Genomic DNA, 20,903 nt, shown 5'->3' on the forward strand with positions numbered 1-20,903 from the left:
CCCAGAGGGAACTTGACTCCCAGGAACTCTGACACACCCAGGATCTCAGGATCACAGGATCCCAGAATCACAGGCTCATAGAGACAGCTGAACTCTGAGAAGTTCTGACACAGAACTAACAGACTGGATATGTAAATAGGACCCAGTAGTTTTCTGCATACAGGAAATGTACCTCAGAGGTGCACAAAGGCAGACACTACCTCAGGCCTGGAAATCAATTTTCCAAGCAAATGGTCCCAAGAAAGAAGCTGGAGTGCCATTCTAATAGCAGATAAGCTCTATTTTCAACCAAAAGTCATCAAAAAAGATAAGGAAGGATATTTCATACTTATCAAAAGAAAAATCTACCAAGAAGAACTCTCAGTTCTGAACATCTATGCTCCAAATGCAAGGGCACCCACATTCATAAAAGAGACTTTACTAAAGCTCAAAGCATACATCGCACCCCACATAATAATATCGGGAGACTTCAACACCCCACTCTCAGCAATGGACAGATCATGGAAACAGAAACTAAGTAGAGACACAGTGAAACTAACAAAAATTATGAACCAAATGGATCTAACAGGAATTTATAGAACATTTCATCCTAAAGCAAAAGAATATATCTCCTTCTCAGCACCTCACAGTACCTTTTTCAAAATTGACCATATAATGGTCACAAAACAGGCCTCATCAGATACAAGAAGACTGAAATAATCCCATGCACCCTATCAGATCACCACAGACTAAGGCTGGTCTTAAATACCAACAAAAACAACAGAAAGCACACGTACACATGGAAGCTGAACAATGCTCTGCTCAATGATAACTTGGTCAAGGAAGAAATAAAGAAAGAAATTAAAGGCCTTTTAGAATTTAATAAAAATGAGGACACATCATATAAAACTTATGGGACACAATGAGGTCAGTAGTAAGAGGGAAACTCATAGCTCCAAGTGCCTCCAAAAAGAAGCTGGAGAGAGCTTACACTAGCAGTTTGACAGCACACCTGAAAGCTCTAGAACAAAAAGAAGCAAACACACTCAAGAGGAGTAGACAGCAGGAAATAATCAAACTCAGGGGCAATATCAACCAAGTGGAAACAAGAAGAACTATTCAACGAATCAACAACACCAGGAGCTGGTTCTTTGAGAAAATCAACAAGATAGATAAACCTTTAGCCAGACTAACCAGAGGGCACAGGGACAGTATCCAAATTAATAAAATCAGAAATGAAAAGGGAGAGATAACAACAAAATATATCTCAAAACAATTATTCTACTTGTTGAATATTAAGTTGAAAATATTAAAATCATGTTCTACAAACATCATGGAGATATTATTCATATTTTTCTCACTGTACTTGAAATTAGCATTTTCTTAATGTTTAACTTCAAAGAGTTCTTGCTATTTTGAAAAATTTAAAATATACTTACTGATAAAATGATTTCTCTCCTAGAAACACTGATAATCTTTTTAAGTAAACTGATTGTTAGACAATGTACACAGATACATAATGTGTTTTAAATACTCTCTCACTATGTCAGGTGGTATTATATAAGGGCTTTTGAATATATTTCTTAATGATTCATTTTTAATATTTTATGCTCTTTTACTATGCTTAATTCCCAAAGAATACATTTTTTTTTTTGAGACAGAGTTTCTCTGTGTAGCCCTGGTTGTCCTGGAGCTCACTCTGTAGACCAGGCTGGCCTCGAATTAAGAAATCTGCCTACCTCTGCTTCCCAACGCCCAAGTGCTGGGATTAAAGGCATGTGCCATCACTGCCAGGCTCAAAGAATATTTTGTATGTTTTGAAACAATTTAGTATTCAACATTAGATATAAGATCCTCAGTTATCATCAGTATTACATATTCATTAATGATATTTTTAGGATAAGAATATGAGTATAAAAGTTAAACAAATTTTTATGTATTATTTGATTCTCAAAATACTCAATGTTATGTTTGATGTATAGAATGCATTTAAATAATGAAAATAATTTAAGAAAAAAATCTTCTATGAGCCCCTTCTCAGGAAGCTTCTAGAGAGTGTCTTCCATGTAAAATCACGAAGAAGACATAGTGTGCACACACCGCATCTAAGCTGGGGATGTGAGGATGAAGCAGAGGCCTGAAGGTGGCTGTGCTGTAGACACAGAGAAGCCAGCACAGAGGGGTGAAGATTCCAGAAGTGTGTCTCCGTGTGATGTGAGCCAATGGGAGTCTGCTGGACGGAGGCTGCAGATGGTAAGATCAGTGAACCACAGGCACAAGGAAAACCAAGCAAAGAGAAAAGCTGTGTGAGTATTAACTTCAAAGAAAACAGAATTAAGGAAAGATGGACTTCATTACCACACTGGCCATCTGTGAATGATATTTACAATGATGGAGCAAGCCTTCACCGGATGTTAGTGAAACCAAACCTCTTGCAAGGCTAATCTGTCAGTGTAAGATGGCTAAACTGTTAGCTTCCATAACAGGAAGCCAGTGGATATTGTGGATAGGAGAGTGAGAGTGGTGTAAATTAAAAAAAAAAAAAACAAAAAACAAACAAACAATAAACAGAAAGTCATGGCTGCACAATGATTTTTATTTCCTCTAGGGAGGGAAGCTAGGGAGAAGTGGAGTGTATGAGATAGAGAGTTGTAATTTTCATCTAGTTTCTCAGAATTATATTTGACTGTTTAAAAAGATTTATTTGTATTTTATGTTTATGTATGTTTGCCTGTATGTCTGTATACCTACCATATGCATGCAGTGCCCACAGAGGCCAATAGAGGGCATTTGATCCCCTGGAACTAGAGTTACAGGCAGTTGTGAGCTTCCCTATGGGTGCTGGGAGTTGAACTTGTGTCCTCTGCAAGATTAGCCAGTGCTCTTAACTGCGGCAGCATCTCTTGAGCCCCAATCTATGACTTTTAAAGCATAAACATATATTACTGTCATAAAAATAAAAAGGAAATAGGTATTTTATCATCGCTTTAAAAATTAAATTGGCCAGTCATAACATTTATGCCATTCCAGCCCACAGAGCTCATTTTGAGGCAAGTTTTGGAACATTTCCGTGTTTTCAGAAGCGTGCCTAGTGAGTTTTCATGTCTGACTGTAAACAGAGAGAAATATAGCTGTGTGTACATCCTGTGGGAGAGTGTGAGTCTCCTTTTCGAGCTCCCATTAGGGTTGATCCATTCAAATTTCGATCAGTCTTTGTCATTAAGAATCAACCATCAAATTTTTGTTTAACCATTGAAAGCTTTCAAGACACCACTCTTTAAACAGAGACTGTACTATAGTATATAAATCACCTTTTCTTGTTTTTGTCCTCAGACATGTCACACAGAGGTTTATGAGGTATAAAGTTACAACATATAGAGATATAACTATTGTGTTTCTAGAGGGACAATACTATCAAATTATTTGAGGTTAATTTGCCAGATGTATTCTATTCATTTGCATTGGCCTCCAATTGCATTTTTTTCCTTTGGTACCAATACATTCTTTTTAACATTAGACCCTGTTCACGGGTCTCTTACTGTGTAATCTCCAATTGCTTCCCTTTAAAATTAAGAAGACTGCGTCTGGAGAGATGGCTCAGTGTTTCAAGAGCCCTGGCTGTTCTCAGCATCCCCCTGGTAGCTCACCAGCTGTTGTAACTCCAGTTCCGGGGGAATCTGATGCCCCTTGTGGCCTCCTTAGACAGTGCATGTACATGGTGCACATACATACATACATACATACATACATACATACATACTATATACACATTTGCTGTCTTTGGTTTCTAACCAGGGACCACATCCAAATGGAGCACACAAGGTCATTGAGCCCAAATGCTGCATTCTTTTTCTTACCCTTTGTGCCTGAGATGTCCCTTTTGTGCTGGGGAAGGATAGAGGTGAGTAGCTGCCATGCTGCGGTCCCCTGCTCTAGAGACCACGTATGTATGAGGTTCTGCATCAATTTGGCCTCCTGTCCCCGACTCAGCCTTTTAGCTACTCTATGGGCCCTGATGTTGTGTTGGCGGTGGTGGCTGTGTGTGTGTGTGTCTTACTTTCTTCTCTCTTCCTAAAGCAGTTCTTTCTGCCTTCCCTTTAGCCAAAGAACAAGAGACCTCAGTACCAAGGGGTATTAGTTTTATAAAGCCAATGCATCTTCAGAAATAATTAATTAATTAATTAATTAATGAGAAGCTGATAATGGAAAGTGGATTTATTTACATTTTGCCCAAACAGAGACAGGAAGATACCTACTTTTCTCCCTCTTTTTTGTAAGGGTATTACAATTTGATGAAAGAAAGAAAAAAAAACCTAAAAATCTCAGAAATATGCATATAGTAATTAAGCTGTTAGAGCCGTGAAATCCCTCCTCAGAAGGCAAGTTCGGTCCCCCTTTAGCTCTAGCTGGCACCACGGCTTTACTTTCCTTCTCCTGTGGTTGGATTCTGAGGAGGGGACTTATTTCAGGGAGGTCCCGTCGCCCAAGGAAGGAGCAAGTGTGTTTCTGTTTAGAATATCTCTTCTCCTGTCAGGATACAGCTTTACAAACCTAGTTCTGTGCACACGTGCCGCTTTCTCCATCAGATAGGCCTGGTTCTTCCCGTTTAAAATAGTTCCTCCCAGCAGTTCAGCCTCACAGGAAGTGGAGGAGATTACTTCCTGGGGTTTCTGGGAAACCACGTGACTCGAAATTAACAGGCGCTGCTGATGACACTCTTCAGAAAGTTTCACGAGGTTGCCGTCTTGGCTTCTGGATAGAAGACTCAATGGGACCCACATTTAAAACCGAAAACAAATCCCTCTGGGATGAGAAGAGTTCCCGAAAATACAATCCAAGGTTTCTCATGAACACCTCCTGGTACAAGCCAGTTCTTTGTATGTAATGGCTGTTCAACACTGAAGCCGAGGAACGTATGAGCTATTACTAAATTCATGGAATGAACGTTTGTAAATGAACCTGGACAAAGCCCAGGGACATCAAGAGCTTTTTTCTTTTAATGATACAAATAATCTTTACGGATTATTTCTAATCACACAGGCTGGCTGTAAGGAACCGGGTTTCCTAGGACTGGATATGGGGCAGAAGGATTGGCTGTGACAGGGGCCGAGGGTGGCAGACATTACCTTACAGAAAATGGGGAGCAGTGGAAACACTGCTGTTGGGGTACACATGGAGTCTCCCCTACAGAGACATAAATAAAAAGATTAGGCCACACCATAGTTTGAAAGGAAAATAAGACTCTGGTGAGGGACAACAGGAAACCTCGCATTCCTTTGGCACAGCAGGTCCTTGTGATCATCCTCCTCCTTACAGCATCTGATGTATTCTAACGCTCTCTGCAATCCACATTCCTGGTGTTTGTTGGTGCCTGCTGCTCCTCTTGCTTAGAGAACACAGCCTGTCCGAGAGGCAGGGCAGCTGTCATTGTATAAACTGCATGCTCATGTTCTCAGTCCCATCTCTTTCTGTGGTCAGAGCCACCAAGGCCACCCCTGGAGCAACTCCTCAACCTGTCTCCTAAATAACTTTCCACCACAAACAGGTAAATGGGAAGAGGGCAGACAGATTGCTTCTCACTAACCACAAATCCACAAAGCACGCTGTGTTTTTCTGTAATCTTACCCTGTCTGTTGCTGTAGAAACACATCCACGTGCCATTTTCCCCCCTTTGAGTTAAAGTGTTCTCTCCTGTGAGCGGAAGGGAGTTATTTAAAAAGCAACTGAGCCTATGGTCTGATCACCAGGAAGGCTCAGGGAGAAGGGCCTGATCAGCTGATTCCCAGCTGGAGAAGCTGGTGAGAAAGGAGAACATTTAGAAAGTTATAGGAGGAAAAAAAAATGCTTGTCTCAGCTTTGCTGACAATGAAGGGGAACTGCTCAATGGGGGTGTTGCAGAGTGACAGGGGTGATGGTGCTGATGGATGTTGGCGTCAAAGATCCTGCGATGACCTTCTGATGTCTTTTGTCTCAGTGCTCACAATTCTGTCGCAGTCCTGCATCTGGCTGTGTGCCTCCCTCCCTGGTCCCTCATGGTTTTCTGGTACGGTTCCCTCTGGTTCATGGTTGACTGGCATAGAAACATCGGGGTACAGCCTGAGATGCTGGCGCTCCTCCATGTCCCCAATAATGTCAGTGGGGTCACCCTCTCATCCAGTGATAATTCTGGTCATAAGCTGGCATATTTTATTGACAATTTAACATCAGTCATTTGGAAGTAATTNTTTTTTTTTTTTTTTTGGTAATGTATGTGGGTCTTGCCTGCATGTCTGTCTGTGCTTCACATGCCTGCAGTGCCTGAGTAGGCCAGAGAGACTGTAAGATCCCCTGGAACTAGAGTTACAGATCATCGGGAGCAGCATGTGGGTGCTGGAAACGGAAGCTAAGTCTTCTATAAGAGCAGCCAGTGCTCTTAACCACAGAGCCATCTCTTTAGGACCTAGAAGGATTTTCGTAGCAGTGTGATCTATTGTTAAGTAGAATGATTTGACAAACGTTGTCAAGCTCTGTACAATGTGAGCTATGAAGTTACTTTTCCCCTCCTTTGAAGAAATTTTAAATTATTATTTTATTATTTGTATTTTTGAGATAGAGTCTCACTATATAGCTCTGCTCATCCTGGACCTCCCTCTGTAGACCAGGCTGGCCTCGAATTCACAGAGGTCTGCCTTCCTCTGCCTCCCAAGTGCTGAGATTCAAGGGGTGCTCCACTATACCTGGCTTCCTTTAAAGAATTTTAAAGCAAGTGAAAAAGACCTGTTATGTAGCCCACTTAGCAAAGCCAAGACAAGATGGTTCCAAGTGACAAAAATCCAAAAGCGACAACTTGATTTAAAAACCCATCCTGGCTTTCGTCCTGGTGAATTGCTGAACATGCCTTTGACTGAATCTGGAGACCTATCAGTAAACATGTAAACGTATGCAAATTAGATGACCCTGGGCTGGGATCAGCTGGAGGAGAAGATGGGCTTCTTGAGAAGGAGTTAGAATTGAGCAAGAGCTTCGAGGGTCTGGTGCTTCAGGATGGTGCTTGCCTGTGGTCAGCATCACAAAAGCACAAAGATGCTTACATAGTGCATGCACTCATGTACACCCAGACACACCCACACACATACACACTGTTCCTTCGTAATTACTGTGAAAATACCAGAGTACGTGCACAGCAGGAGGAGACCAGTGAGTAGAGCCACGTTTGACTCAGACAGTGGCATCCTGCATCAGGCAGGTGAAGCCAGATGAGATGCTTGCTGGATCCTAGCCTGCCTCCAGAGTGGTAGGTGTAGCAGCAACCTTCTTTCCATCCCTTGCTTTGAGATGCCTGTCAAAAGTCCTTCCAACAGCTGTCACCTGAGTCAGGACTGTAGTAGTGTCTACATTTTGGAGATTAAAAAAAATATATATATCATTCCAGCTTCCAGTTGTTGACATTTTAATCTATTCTGCAGCAGATGATTAGAAATGCTATCCTGTTTGTTTGTTTGTTTGTTTGTTGTTTTTATCACCTTGACATGTTAGAATCCTCTGAGGAGAAGGAGGTCCAGTTGATAACATAACCCCATAAGACAGGACGGTAGGTAATTCTGTGGAGTATCCTCTTGGTTAAGGTTTAATGTGAGAGGGTCTAGCCCATGGTCTGGCAGTGTCCCCCTGGGCAAGTGGTTCTGGGTTGTATCAAGGAGGTAGACAGAACAAAGCAGGGGGAGCAAGCCAGTAAGCACCGTTCCTCCATGGTCTCTGCTTCAGCTCCTGCTTGAGTTCTTGCCCAGACTTCCCTCAATGATGGAAGGTGTGTGTGTGTGTGACCTGAGGTATAAGCTAAAATGAACCCTTTTCTCCACAAGTTGCTTTTGGCCGTGGTCTTTATCACAGCAACACAAGGCACATCAAGTCAACTGCCGTATATATAACTGTTTTCAGTATATGTATGGTCCCAAGAGTTAACTAACAGTCTACACGATTATCTGTGGGTAAGTGCAATACTGTCTTGGCTTCCCCCAGTGATGGACCATGAAAGGGCTATATAAGCCAAATAAGTTCTTTCCTCCCCAGGTTGCTTCCAGTCCTGATGTCTTTATCATAGCAACAAAAAGAAATGACTAAACCAAGTCCTGAGTAGAGGACTGGGTGATATAGTCAGTAAGGGGCTTGCTAGAGTAGAACCTAAAAGGCCACATTACAATGCTTTTGTAATCTCAGCACCAAAGAGGCAGACACACACAGGCTGGTCCCTGGGGCTCGCTGGCCCAGCCACCCTAGCGTAATTGGTAGGTTCCAGGCCAATGATAGACACTGCCTTAAAAACAAGATAGAAAGCTCCTGAGGAATGATACCAGAAGGAGACAGATAGACAGACAGACAGACACATAGACACACAGACACACAGATACACAGACACACAGATACACAGACACACACAGACATAGAAACACACATAGACAGACAGAGACACAGAAACACACAGAGACACACACACAGACACATAGATACACAGACATACACAGACACACATAGAAGCACAGACACACAGACACATACACAGACACACAGAGACAGACACAAAGGCACACAGAGACACACAGGCACACAGATACACAGACACACATACAGATATACAGACACATACACAGATACACACAGATACACAGACACACAGATACACAGACACACACACAGACACACACACAGAGATACACAGACACACAGATAAACAGACACAGGCACACACACACACACACAGATAAACAGACACAGGCACACACACACACACACACACACACACACACACACACACACACACCAGTCCTCAGTAAAGGCAAGTCATCCCGGGCGCCACCATTCTATTCTGTGTGTCTACCTGAGCGTCAGGTTAGACTCTGTTCATCTCTTAAGGAACTTGTGTGGAGATGGCTGGCTTTTTTGTGGATGGAAAATACAGAAGGTTATTATTTTGGGGAAATCATTAGAGGAGTGTTTTGTGAGAGACTTATTGAAATGCTGCTAAGGAACTGCAGTTTATAATCTGCCGAATTGTGCTGATACAAATAAGAGGGTAATTTGGTCTGTAAACATGGCATTAGGCCAGTCCGCTGGCTCATGTGACAACTCAGCACAGAGGTGACCTTGAGAAAGTCCTCAAGCATGCATTGTTCTTAAAGTTGAGGTGAAGGATGCCAAAAAAGAAAGAAAAACAAAAAACAAAAAGGCTTTATTTGGCTTGAAATGTTCCAGTCCTTTGTCTTTTTAAGAAGTTCGCCTCTGAGACCTTACATCACGGCTCTTGGGTGTGGAGCGACACACACAGGTATCTGAATTATTTTCTATTTATGGGCTGCATTTCAATTCTTTCTCTGTTGGTCTCAGTTAATTTAATTAAGATTTTAATTTAACTTTCACAGGATTAAATTAATCTTCTAAGAATTACTCCATTTTAATTTATTATTTCTTTAATCGAAGGAATAGTCACAACAAAGTGAGCTCTTGAGTCTGGCCCCTGGGATGTGCATGGCTGAGTGCTAACATTGTCTGTGACTGTTTTGATGTGTTTTAGCTTCAAGCCCCCAGCTTCCTACCAGGTATCCTTCTTGAGACAGTGGCTCAATGACTTAAGAGAATTCGATCTCCTTGATTTGGGGCTTTGTTGTTGTCTGTGATTCCTTTCCCCCCTTGCATCCCATGTGAAGCATCAAGCACATGGGCAAGCCACACCAATCGAATCCGTGATAACTTGTGCCTGGCTACTTGCCAGCATCTCCTTGTCCATTCTCATATTCCACCTGGACCAATGGTCCAAACTGCCATCTTCTTTCTCCTTGGTACCATCTTTATTGCAGTAGGTGCCTAACTGGCCTCTTGGATCGCTGTTGATTCATACCATACCTCACATCTAGTCATCTTTTAAAAACCATAAACCAAACGACATTAGGATTACAGTTGAAGGATAAACACGAGGTGCTTACTAGCTTACAGTCACAATTGCTACCCCAAGTGGCTGAGCAAGAAGTCTTTCAGATCCTGGACTTTGTGACATTTTTATATACATAAGGAGATGTCATGGGGAGAGGGCTCCGAGTCAACACAAAATTCCTGTATATATTGTGTGCAGTGTATTTCCTCAGGCAGACACTACTATTGGCTGGTTTTTACAGGGTATCTGGATTTTCACTAGGAACCCTAACACTAAAGCCCAGGGGCTTCCCCACTTGTGGTTGTGTTGGGACTCAATGAACGTTGAATTTTAGAGCATTTGGGAGTTAGGGTTTGGGGTGGGGGGCAAGGCATATTCAACCAGTATCAACTCATTTAATCCTCATAAGGATGGGAATGTAAAATATCGTCGCTGTCCCTGTTTTAAGTAGAACAGAGAACAGAGAGTCAGAGTTGATACCCAAGTTTTTCTGTGGTGACAAGACTTGGAAGGGTACAGAGTTAAAACAGTCCATTTCCTCATACAGTTGGTCAACTCTGTCTGCATGACTTGATGTCATCCCCTGACCCTTGCTGACTCTCCCTTGTTCTTTATGGATCGGGTCTCTCCTCAAGCAATGCCTCTGCCGACGATGGCTATTTCCTATCTAACTGCAACCCCGCCGGATCCTACCACCCACTAACCTTTCTCTCTTCATCCATCCCTTTATCCCTGGGATAAAAGCTCCATGAGAAGAAGACACTATCTTTTGTGTCTCTCAGCGAAATAGCAGAGTGTAATAGTTGTTGCTCGAATGGGTGAATGCTGACTGTGTATGAAGTGGAAATTTCTGGTTGTGTCATGTGACGCAGACGCATGATAGTTTGCTGGAGCAAACTCAAGTGATGCTTTGTTGAAGCAGATCTGTGAGAAGACTCGAGATGTTTGGAGAGAGTATAAGTAGGACCTAACAGAGAGTGATAGCACACTTGCATAGCTAGCTGGGCACAGCTCCATCAGTCTCCAGTCTTTAAGGATCTTCACTTTATTGAGAGAGAGGCATGGCAAAGAACTCCCGACTTTCTGGCTGTTTCTGATCACTCCCAGCTGACTCAGGCTGACAGTGGAGGCCTGGCTGTTTCTGTTGGACCATGCTGCTGATGCTTATTCATGTTTGGTGATACTACTGAACTGGACTGCTGGTATCCTGACAATGAAGATTGGGATGGCCCTAAAGAACTTGGCCGGGCGTGGTGGCACATGCCTTTAGTCCCAGCATTTGGGAGGCAGAGGCAGGCAGATTTCTGAATTTGAGGCCAACCTGGTCTACAGATTGAGTTCCAGGACAGCCAGGACTATACAGAGAAACCCTGTCTTGGAAAAAACAAAACCAACCAACCAACCAACCAACCAACCAAACAAAACAAAACAAAAAAACTGGTTCTAAACAGGTCCACATCCCCTTGTCCTATTTTCCATCTTTTCTCCCTCCCTTTGGATGGTGGGCAAGAGGGAGTGTTGAAACTCTTGAGAACCCTTATTAAAGTAGGTTTTGAATAATCTAAGCCTACATCTATAATTTTTTTTAAAAAGTAACTGATTTGCAGAGTTAAATTTATGTTTCAGAGTATAGTGGTCTGAAAAGGTTCAGCCCACATAGACTCATGTATTTGAATGCTTGATCCACAAGGAGTGACATTATTAGGAAGTGTGTCCTTGTTAGGTTTTAGGCCTTGTTGGAGGAAATGTGTCACCATCAGGGTGGGCTTAAGATCCATCCAGTGCAGAAAAGACAGCCTTCTGGCTGCCTTTGGATCAAGATGTAGAACTCTCAGCTCCTTCTCCAGCACCATGTCTGCCTGGACACTACTGTGCTTCACACCATGATGATAATGGACTGAACCTCTGAAACTTTAAGTCAGCCCCAGTTAAATGTTGTCCTTTATAAAAGTTGCCTTGGCCATGGTATCTCCTCATAACAATAAAACCCTAAGACATAGAGAAAATCGGTGTTTCTTGTCATGTCAATCCTAGACGATATACAACAACAAGTATCTTTATGACTAGTAATATACTCACAATCTGTTTCTCAGTAAGTCTTTATATTTTATCGCACAATCCTACGAGTTTTGGCAAGTCCACGTGTGATGCCTGATCTTGTTTGTCAACTTAGTACCCCTGGGAAGACGGAACCCCAGCTGGGGAATTATTGCCCTCATCAGATTGACTTGTGGCCTTGTCTGTGTGGCACTGCTTCATTGATGTATGGACAACATTATCTCTGGGCAGGGAGGCCTGGGCTCTATCAAGAAGACAGCTGAGTAAGCCAGAAAGTTCATCCGTGGTCTCTGCTTCAGCACTTGCTGCTAGGCTCCTGCTTTGTCTTCCCTCAGTAATGGACTGCAACCTAAGAGCCAGATAAACCCTTTCCTTCCTGGGGTTGTTTTTGGTTGGTGTTTGGCCACTATAACAGAGAAGCAAACTAGGACAATGCCCATCTGTGTGATGAGTCCCGATAGAGAGGTAGAGGACCTGCCCACTGCCATATAAACCTTCCTGTAACTCCTCACCGGCCCTCCCTCTCCAAAGGCACCACCGTCTAGCTTCTTGTCATTAGATACTAATGTAGAGGCTTACAAATGGAGTCCCTGCTGCAGACGCACCTCAGGCGGCCCCCCCTCAGTGGGCAATGGAGTTGGCGATGAAAAGGGGGTGATAAACAGACACGACACAAGAGAGTGTGCTGTATATAAATTTAATGTCAAATCGAGCAACAAACTTTGTTTGTTTGTTTGTTTGTTTGTTTGTTTTTCGAGACAGGGTTTCTCTGTATAGCCCTGGCTGACCTGGAACTCACTTTATAGACCGGGCTGGCCTTGAACTCAGAAATCTGCCTGCCTCTGCCTCCTGAGTGCTTGGATTAAAGGCATGTGTCACCACACCTGGCTTGAGCATCAGACTTTTTATACAGAAGAAAATAGGAAAGTTAGGTGACACATTGGCAAGGTACAATGAGTTATCGGATGCTTTAATGACTCTTACACAAAACAGAGGAATGCAAACACAAAGACTGTCAGGAACTGAGCAATAAAACAACTGAGACAAAGTCAGCTTTATCTAAAGTCAGCTATATTCTTAGAAGCCAGGTGTGAGGTCTTTACACTCCCAGGGCAAGGGCTTTCACACCCAAGTCATGGTTCTAATTAAGGAGTTGCGCCCTAGCTAACCTTCTCATGAATAATGCAATACTCTAAAACCACAGCCCGATCTACTTCCTAAACCATTGTAAATTCCTGTATATGGGAGCGACTTGGCTTTTATTCTAAGTGATAGTGAGGGGGGACTTTTCTACTAATAAGTAATGTAGTCTCCCATACATAACTATAATAAGAATTCTAAACTTATGTTGCTAAGCTTGCCCTGGGATTTCTAACTCTATGTAGTAGATAGTAAATCCTGATTTCTTTCACTATCTCTCTTACAATACGAGAGGCAATTCTGAATGTCACTGAATAGGCAACATTCTTACTGAATTCCAAGCCCAGGATTGGCTCAAGGACTACCTAGGTCATTGACGAAGGCCAGGAAGCAAAGTTCAATTTTGCTTAGGTATTTGGCAAGTCATTGCTTGGAGGCATCTATAATAAAACAATACTGAGAGAAATCACACAGATCCATTCTCAAGGACAAGTTTGGAGCATACGTGTTAAGGGATGCCACAGTTCCAGGAGACTAAGTTTACGTGAACTTTTCACCTCAGGACTTCGTCCAGGTTTCTAGTCCTGTCACGTGTGTCACTGCTGGAGTGGATGTAGCAAGTCCCCTCAGCTACGTGAGGGTCCTTTGTGTCCTTGCTATAGATGATAACTTTTAGATCAGTCTGTATTCTTTGCACAAAAGGGCAGTTTTTTATTTATTTATTTATTTATTTATTTATTTATTATATGTAAGTACAGTGTAGCTGTCTTCAGACACACCAGAAGAGGGCGTCAGATCTCATTGCGGGTGGTTGTGAGCCACCATGTGGTTGCTGGGATTTGAACTCTGGACCTTCGGAAGAGCAGTTAGGTGCTCCTACCCACTGAGCCATCTCACCAGCCCTTTTTTTTTTTTTTTCTTTAATGCCTTTTGTTTGTTTGTTTCCCAGATTAAACCTAGGTCCTTTCATGAGCTAGTGAGCGTTTGACTACTGAGCTATATCTTCAGTGTGGCTTTCTTCCCTCCCTCCCCTCCCTCTTTCCCTCTGTAAAGGTTTGGAGACAGGCCTCACTCTACAGCCAAGGCAGACCTGGTTTAGTTTTATATTTTCTCAGCTTGTAGACAGCTGCTACAGATCATGAAATATTACTGCACTTGCCGAAATGAGGCATATTGTTTTAAAAAGTCAACATGAGAGACAAACAAATTTACTTCATTGAACGGTTTGCTGAACTTGGAGGATGGGTGAGGAGACCATTCTTGGATGCCTGAGCTGAGACAAACCAGAAGAATATTTGAGGAAAATAAAAAGGATATTTGGCATAGTGAGCGGAAGATCCTCTGGCTCTCGAAGTGAGAGGAAAATTGGATCACTCATTCTGGAAACTACACGGAATCAAGCAGCAAATGGGAGCAGAGTTTTCCAAATGTGTGTTTGGGGAATAAAAAACTAACAGATAGCCCTTGTATTTGTAGGACAATATGAAGAATTAATCAAGGAGTTCAAAGGTAATGAGGAAATAAAACCCAGATTCTCTTCAATGTTTGTTAAGTGAAAGAGAAATAGATGAACAGTCAGGGGTCAGCTGGGGTTTCTGGAAGCACAGAGTTGGCTGTGTAGAGCGGCTTTACAAGGGACTCCTGGCCCAATATTAGCAACCCATGTCCTCACAGCTGTATTTAGTTATGTCTTGTTCCTGGCTTGTCCCTTGCACTTTCAAGAAGCCAGCAATGTCTCAGCGCCCTGGATGGTGGGCCAAGATACTAAGGTTCATCTTTCAATGTCTTGGGCTGATTCACAGGGAAGACAAAAGTTGTAAGAGCATGTGTTAGAATTTTGGGGATGACAGACACATGAGAAATAATCAGTTTGACTCCAACAACTGGAGTCTATTTGGAAACTCCTAGTCTCTTAGGACAAAACACATAATCCTATTTGGAAATTCCTCGTACAGATGGGAGATTGGTTCTTTCTTTCTTTCTTTCTTTTTTTTTCCTCAAGCCCACAAATTAAAAAGTACATAATCCAAAGATAACTTAACAGTAAGTATTATAACAAATTCTTAGTTTATTAATTTTTCCAATGTGAATCGTAACTATCCACTCAATACAATGATTTTACATTTTTTCCACTGGCTGCTAAAACACACTGGAAATCTTCTCAGATCATGGTGGCAGCTCTCTGCAGGGTGGCCTTCCTTGAAATAACTTATTGACTTTAGCTGATTGCTGTATTGTGGACTAGTCACTGTGTTAGGTCAGATGGTAATCAGGCATCAGTGGAGTGGGGAATCCAGTAAATATTGCATGCTTCCTCACACTCTGGGAGAAATTCATGTTTGTTTTTTGTTTCCTCTGTAGGCTCATGCCAAAGTCTGGCATCTCTACAACACCTCTTTCCGCCCCACACAGGGAGGCCGGGTGTCTATCGCCTTAAGCTCCCATTGGATCAATCCTCGAAGAATGACCGACTATAACATCAGAGAATGCCAGAAGTCTCTTGACTTTGTGCTAGGCTGGTTTGCCAAACCCATATTTATCGATGGCGACTACCCAGAGAGTATGAAGAACAACCTTTCGTCTCTTCTGCCTGATTTTACTGAATCTGAGAAGAGGCTCATCAGAGGAACTGCTGACTTTTTTGCTCTTTCCTTCGGACCAACCTTGAGCTTTCAGCTATTGGACCCTAACATGAAGTTCCGCCAGTTGGAGTCTCCCAACCTGAGGCAGCTTCTGTCTTGGATAGATCTGGAATATAACCACCCTCCAATATTTATTGTGGAAAATGGCTGGTTTGTCTCGGGAACCACCAAAAGGGATGATGCCAAATACATGTATTATCTCAAGAAGTTCATAATGGAAACCTTAAAAGGTAGGCTTTCAAGAAAAATCCCATTGTTTTGCCAAAATTCACACATGCACACTCCCCTTAACACACACCACATACACCCTCCACAATACACCCATACATACAACACATATCACATACCACACACACATCACACACCACATACACTGTACCATACACATACATTATACACATATGCATATCATATATGCACACATCACATACATATCATACCATACACACGTACACACACATCACACACCACACACATATCACACACCACACACACATCACATGTAACATACACCACACATATCATACAAATCACACACACACACACACACACACACACCATACCACATACACCTTTTAAGACTATCTGCAAAATGCGCATATATAATTTTTGTCAATATGTAAATAATTTAAGCAGTAGGGAGAATGTATTTATGTAACACTGCTCTCATTTGGGCCCTTCAGAAACTTAATTTTCCAAGTACCTTAAAAGGAACTTTGATAATTTGCTGATAAGACAATAAAACAAGATTAATATTTAAAACAAGTGGACTCGAAGTCTCTCATCTACATTGTTAGATTATACAACACAGATTTAAAAGTCTCAGACTATGTAGTTCTCTATATATTTCTAGCCCATTTGTTTTAGCTGAATAGCATGTTTTTCTTTAATTTTTTTATTCTTTGAAATTTCCATACATTTATACAATATATGTTGATTATTTATAGCTACCACTAGCTCCCTCTTTCAACAACAAAATGTTTTTTAAAGCAAGAGGAGTATTCATATGACCTGGATAAACTAAGCTTTAAAGGCTATGAAAGTGGGTCAGATGTAGTGTACTGGTACCCCAAGGCCTTTGGTCCCATCCACAGCACAAGAAAAAACAAGACACGAGTCAAAGTGTTTAGTGGCCAGGTTAGGAACAACAAATCACCCTAGCACCTCTGGGAATGAGAAACTCCCACTGTGAAGGTAAAATTATCTATGAAGACATTGTCTGGGGGAGTCATCTAGATTTGATGAGAGCCTTTTGTGAACTAGAAAAAAAGTGTTTACCAAATAAGAAGCATTACACCTGACTTGTTTCTGTCTTTTAATATTTTTTTGAGATTTTATTTATTTTTATTTTATGTATGAGAATTTTTGACTGCAAGTGTATATGTTCACCACGAGCATGCAATGCCCACAGAGGCCAGAAGAGGGCATTGGATCCCTTGCACTGGAATTACAGTTGTGAGCCACCATGTGGGTGCTGGGAGCCAAACCTGGATCCTCTAGAAGACCAGCAAGTGCTTTTAACCACTGAGCCATCTCTCCAGCCTCTTGCCTTGCTTCTTTAAGTGGAAAAACCCCTCTCTGCTCAAGTCACACAAAGCCCAGTGGGGGAATGACACCACTTTTGTCCTCTCTTCCCTCTGCAGCTATCAGGCTGGATGGGGTCGACGTCATTGGGTACACTGCGTGGTCGCTCATGGACGGTTTCGAGTGGCATAGGGGTTACAGCATCCGGCGAGGACTCTTCTACGTTGACTTTCTGAGTCAGGACAAGGAGCTGTTGCCAAAGTCTTCGGCCTTGTTCTACCAAAAGCTGATAGAGGACAATGGCTTTCCTCCTTTACCTGAAAACCAGCCCCTTGAAGGGACATTTCCCTGTGACTTTGCTTGGGGAGTTGTTGACAACTACGTTCAAGTAAGTCCTTTGACAAAACCCAGCAGTGTTGGCCTCTTGCTTCCTCACTAAGCTCTGGCCAAGGTGCAGTGTTGGGACTTTGAGCCAAACAGGGTTCCCTAGTGAGCTTGTGAAATACATAGTCCAGAATGCTTCAGTCTTCAAACATCTTTCAATCTACATCTTGTGCTCTCCATTTCCCTTGTGTTCTCCAAGGGAAAACAGATTCAAACCATTAATATGTAAGCTCTGTTAAGACAATACTAAGATAAGGCACTTCCCTTTGGTGTTACGGTTGGGGTCCCTGCTCAGGAAGTTAAGTTTTTCATAAATAAGATTCAACACAGAAGTCGGGAGTGTCTCAGAGAAGTTGCTGAGAATGTCTGGAGCATTTAACAGATTCTTCCTCACTGTAAATGCCCCACTCCAGGCTCATAGAAAAAAAATCTCAAGAGAGCAAACCATTGATTCAATGATTTATTGATAGCACCGAGGCATTCCAAAAATGATCAGTTAGTATTTATTGAACATCAAAACTGTGTAGGAAGTCCTCAAAACCTTTTTTTTTTTTTTTTTTTTTCAGTTTCCCCAGTGTTAAAGTGACTTGTTTCTTGTGGTTTGACCGAATACTTTATGTAAGCACTTGCTGACTGCCAGTTGTGTATGAAACCCCGTGTGGATTGCTGGGTTACCCTTGTGAGGAAAACAAAAGTTCAGTATCTGTAGTCAGATCTCGAGGTTTAGCATGTTGGAGTCTGGCTCAGTGGTTCTCAACCTTCCTAATGCTGCGGACCTTTAAAACGGGTCCTCATGTTGTAGTGACACCAAACCATATGATTATTTTTGTTGCTACCTCATAATTGTAAGTTTGCCACTGCTATGTGTTGTAATGTAAATATCTGTGTTTTCTGATGGTCTTAAGCAACCCTGTGAAAGGGTTGTTTGACCCTCAAAGGGCTGTGACCCATAGGTTGAGAACAACTGTTCTAGTCCAGAAGGAGGGGCTACAAGTTGTAGCTTCACAAGAAATATTCGGAAAAATGCTTAGGTCCAAGGGGAGGCTTCTTATTGGAATGGAATTTTGGTTTCCTATAGATATCGAAATGCTTTGTTTTGTTTTGAAGTACATCGTCTATCCTTGATGTATTTCTGCCCCTGTTGATGTAAGATGTCCTTTTGGCTTTTAGACTATGTAGCTCAATCTAGAGGTGATTTTGGACTTAAGTCCTTTCCTTACCTTCAAAAGACAGCTGAACAATGTTGAGTGGAGCTCTACTGAGGCCTGGGATGGCACCATAGGGCTTCATGGTCTTGTTTTCCAGCTTGGTGCTATTGATAGCTAGTCGAATAGTGGGGTGCTGGGGTCTACTGGAAGAGGTCTTTAGATCACAAAGGGCATGCCCTAAAAGAGAGTAGTGGGAACTCAAGCCCTTTCTCTTCCTTTTTCTCCCATTTAATCATGACACAAGCAGTTTGTCATACTGTGTCCCCCACTCTGCTGTGTCAGCTTACCACAGTCCCCCAGTGAGGCCCATTGATTGTTGACCAGAGCATCCAAAGTCATGAACCCAAATAAGCCTTGGCTCTGATTTTCTCAGGTTTGCTAGAACTGACGGGATGTTAGCCAACACCACGAGGATGTCTGAGAGCCACAGACAGCCACATACATCAGCACCATCCTGCTCAGTGTGAGGTTATTTTCCTGCTCCATCTCCCTCCTTCTCCCTCAGAACAAGGCTATCTGGATTGTCCTATCCTAATTCTTCAGAGTCTACAGTGAAGTTTAGGTAGACTCTAATGTGGCAGAAATGGAGATGTCAAAGGAGGAAGAAGGAGATAAATGTGTCCCACATCCCCTCCCTCCTTACCTTTGTTGGGGCCAGGAGTAGATTAGATAACTCCTGGTCTTTGTTGTATTTCTTTACCTCTTGAGAGTTTCCTGCTGGCCACATCCCTGCACTGGAGGCTCACACACATTGTCTGGCATAGTAGCTGGAGTCTGCCAAGTGATTTCATGTACAGTCAGTACTCAGACTCGCATCTGTAGAGCGAGACAGGGCTGTGTGGGAAGGCCATCTTCCTCCCACCCTGCTCCCTAAGGATGATTTATGTCTTCACAGCGTGAAGTGCCAGGGTTTTGGTCGATGTTCTTGAAAGAGAAGGGCAACCCCAATCAGAACCCAAATCATGGCAGTGAATAGGAAATGTGGGGGGGGGGGAGGAGAAGTCTTGTTTTGTTTTTGATTTTGTTATCTCTTCATTTTGCAGGGCCTTGTACCTGCTAGTCACTGTTACTGAGTCACACCATCCAACTCTTAAGGCTGTGTCAGGATCTCATCTGACGTCAACAATGCAATGGCCCCAGTCTTTTTCTCTGTCTACATTGTTGAGATCATCTACTCAGGGTGTCTGACCTGCTACATGTTCAAGGCCCTCTGCATCCTCTGTGATCCCAACCCAAATCCCAAAAGTCACTCTCAACCCTGCTGTGGTTGTAAAAGCTCTGAAAGCTCCCGGGTGGGAACAGGCTATAGTTAGGGTTTACTTCTGTCTGTCTGTGCTGCTGGCTTTCCTCTAGGCCATCAGAGCTCCTCTCAAGATAACACCCTGGCTGACAGCATCAGAACGCCTAATTTATTCTCTCAGTGTGAGCTGGGTGTCTTTGTGACAAGCAGGGCTCAGCACATCTACAACATTATGTTATGTTAGTGTCTCAAGAAGTGATTTTTTTAAACAAATATTTTTATTAGTTCTTGGGGGATTCTATAGTGAATTTGGGTCATATTTACTTCCTCCTATTATCCCCCTAACTTCTTCCAGATCCATTCACATCTTCCCAAACACCAAACTTCACATTGTCCCCCACCCCTCTTCATATGGACATTTACTGTGATTTGTACTGCCCATGCAATCCTGGTGGGGGACCATCCTCTGGAATTTGGTCCACCTACGAAGACCTACATCCTTAAGGAAAATTCACTCTCCCTGCCCTAGAAGCCATTATCTTGAGCAGGTGCTCAAGAACCCTATTTTCTTTCTCTCCCTCTTTCTCTTTCCTCCTTCCCTCCTCTTTCTTTCTTTCTTTCTTTCTTTCTTTCTTTCTTTCTTTCTTTCTTTCTTTCTTCCTTTCTTTCTTTCTTTCCTTTCTTTCTCTCCCTTCCTTCCTTCCTTCCTTCCTTCCTTCCTTCCTTCCTTCCTCTCTTCTCTCTTCTCTCTTCTCTCTTCTCTCTTCTCTCTTCTCTCTTCTCTCTTCTCTCTTCTCTCTTCTCTCTTCTCTCTTCTCTCTTCT

General features: G+C 42.6%; 1 protein-coding gene across 1 annotated transcript in view; it reads left to right on the forward strand.

The window, feature by feature from the left end:
* Kl (klotho) overlaps positions 1–20,903 on the forward strand; it is a 41,052-nt gene that overhangs the window by 11,877 nt on the left and 8,272 nt on the right. Inside the window, exons 2-3 of the mRNA XM_021163850.1 lie at positions 15,443–15,953; positions 17,367–17,635. Coding sequence (XP_021019509.1) covers positions 15,443–15,953; positions 17,367–17,635 — 780 coding nt within the window. The remainder of the gene's footprint in view (positions 1–15,442; positions 15,954–17,366; positions 17,636–20,903) is intronic.

This window comes from Mus caroli, chromosome 5 (genome assembly GCF_900094665.2).
Source record: "Mus caroli chromosome 5, CAROLI_EIJ_v1.1, whole genome shotgun sequence".
Lineage (NCBI taxonomy): Eukaryota > Metazoa > Chordata > Mammalia > Rodentia > Muridae > Mus > Mus caroli.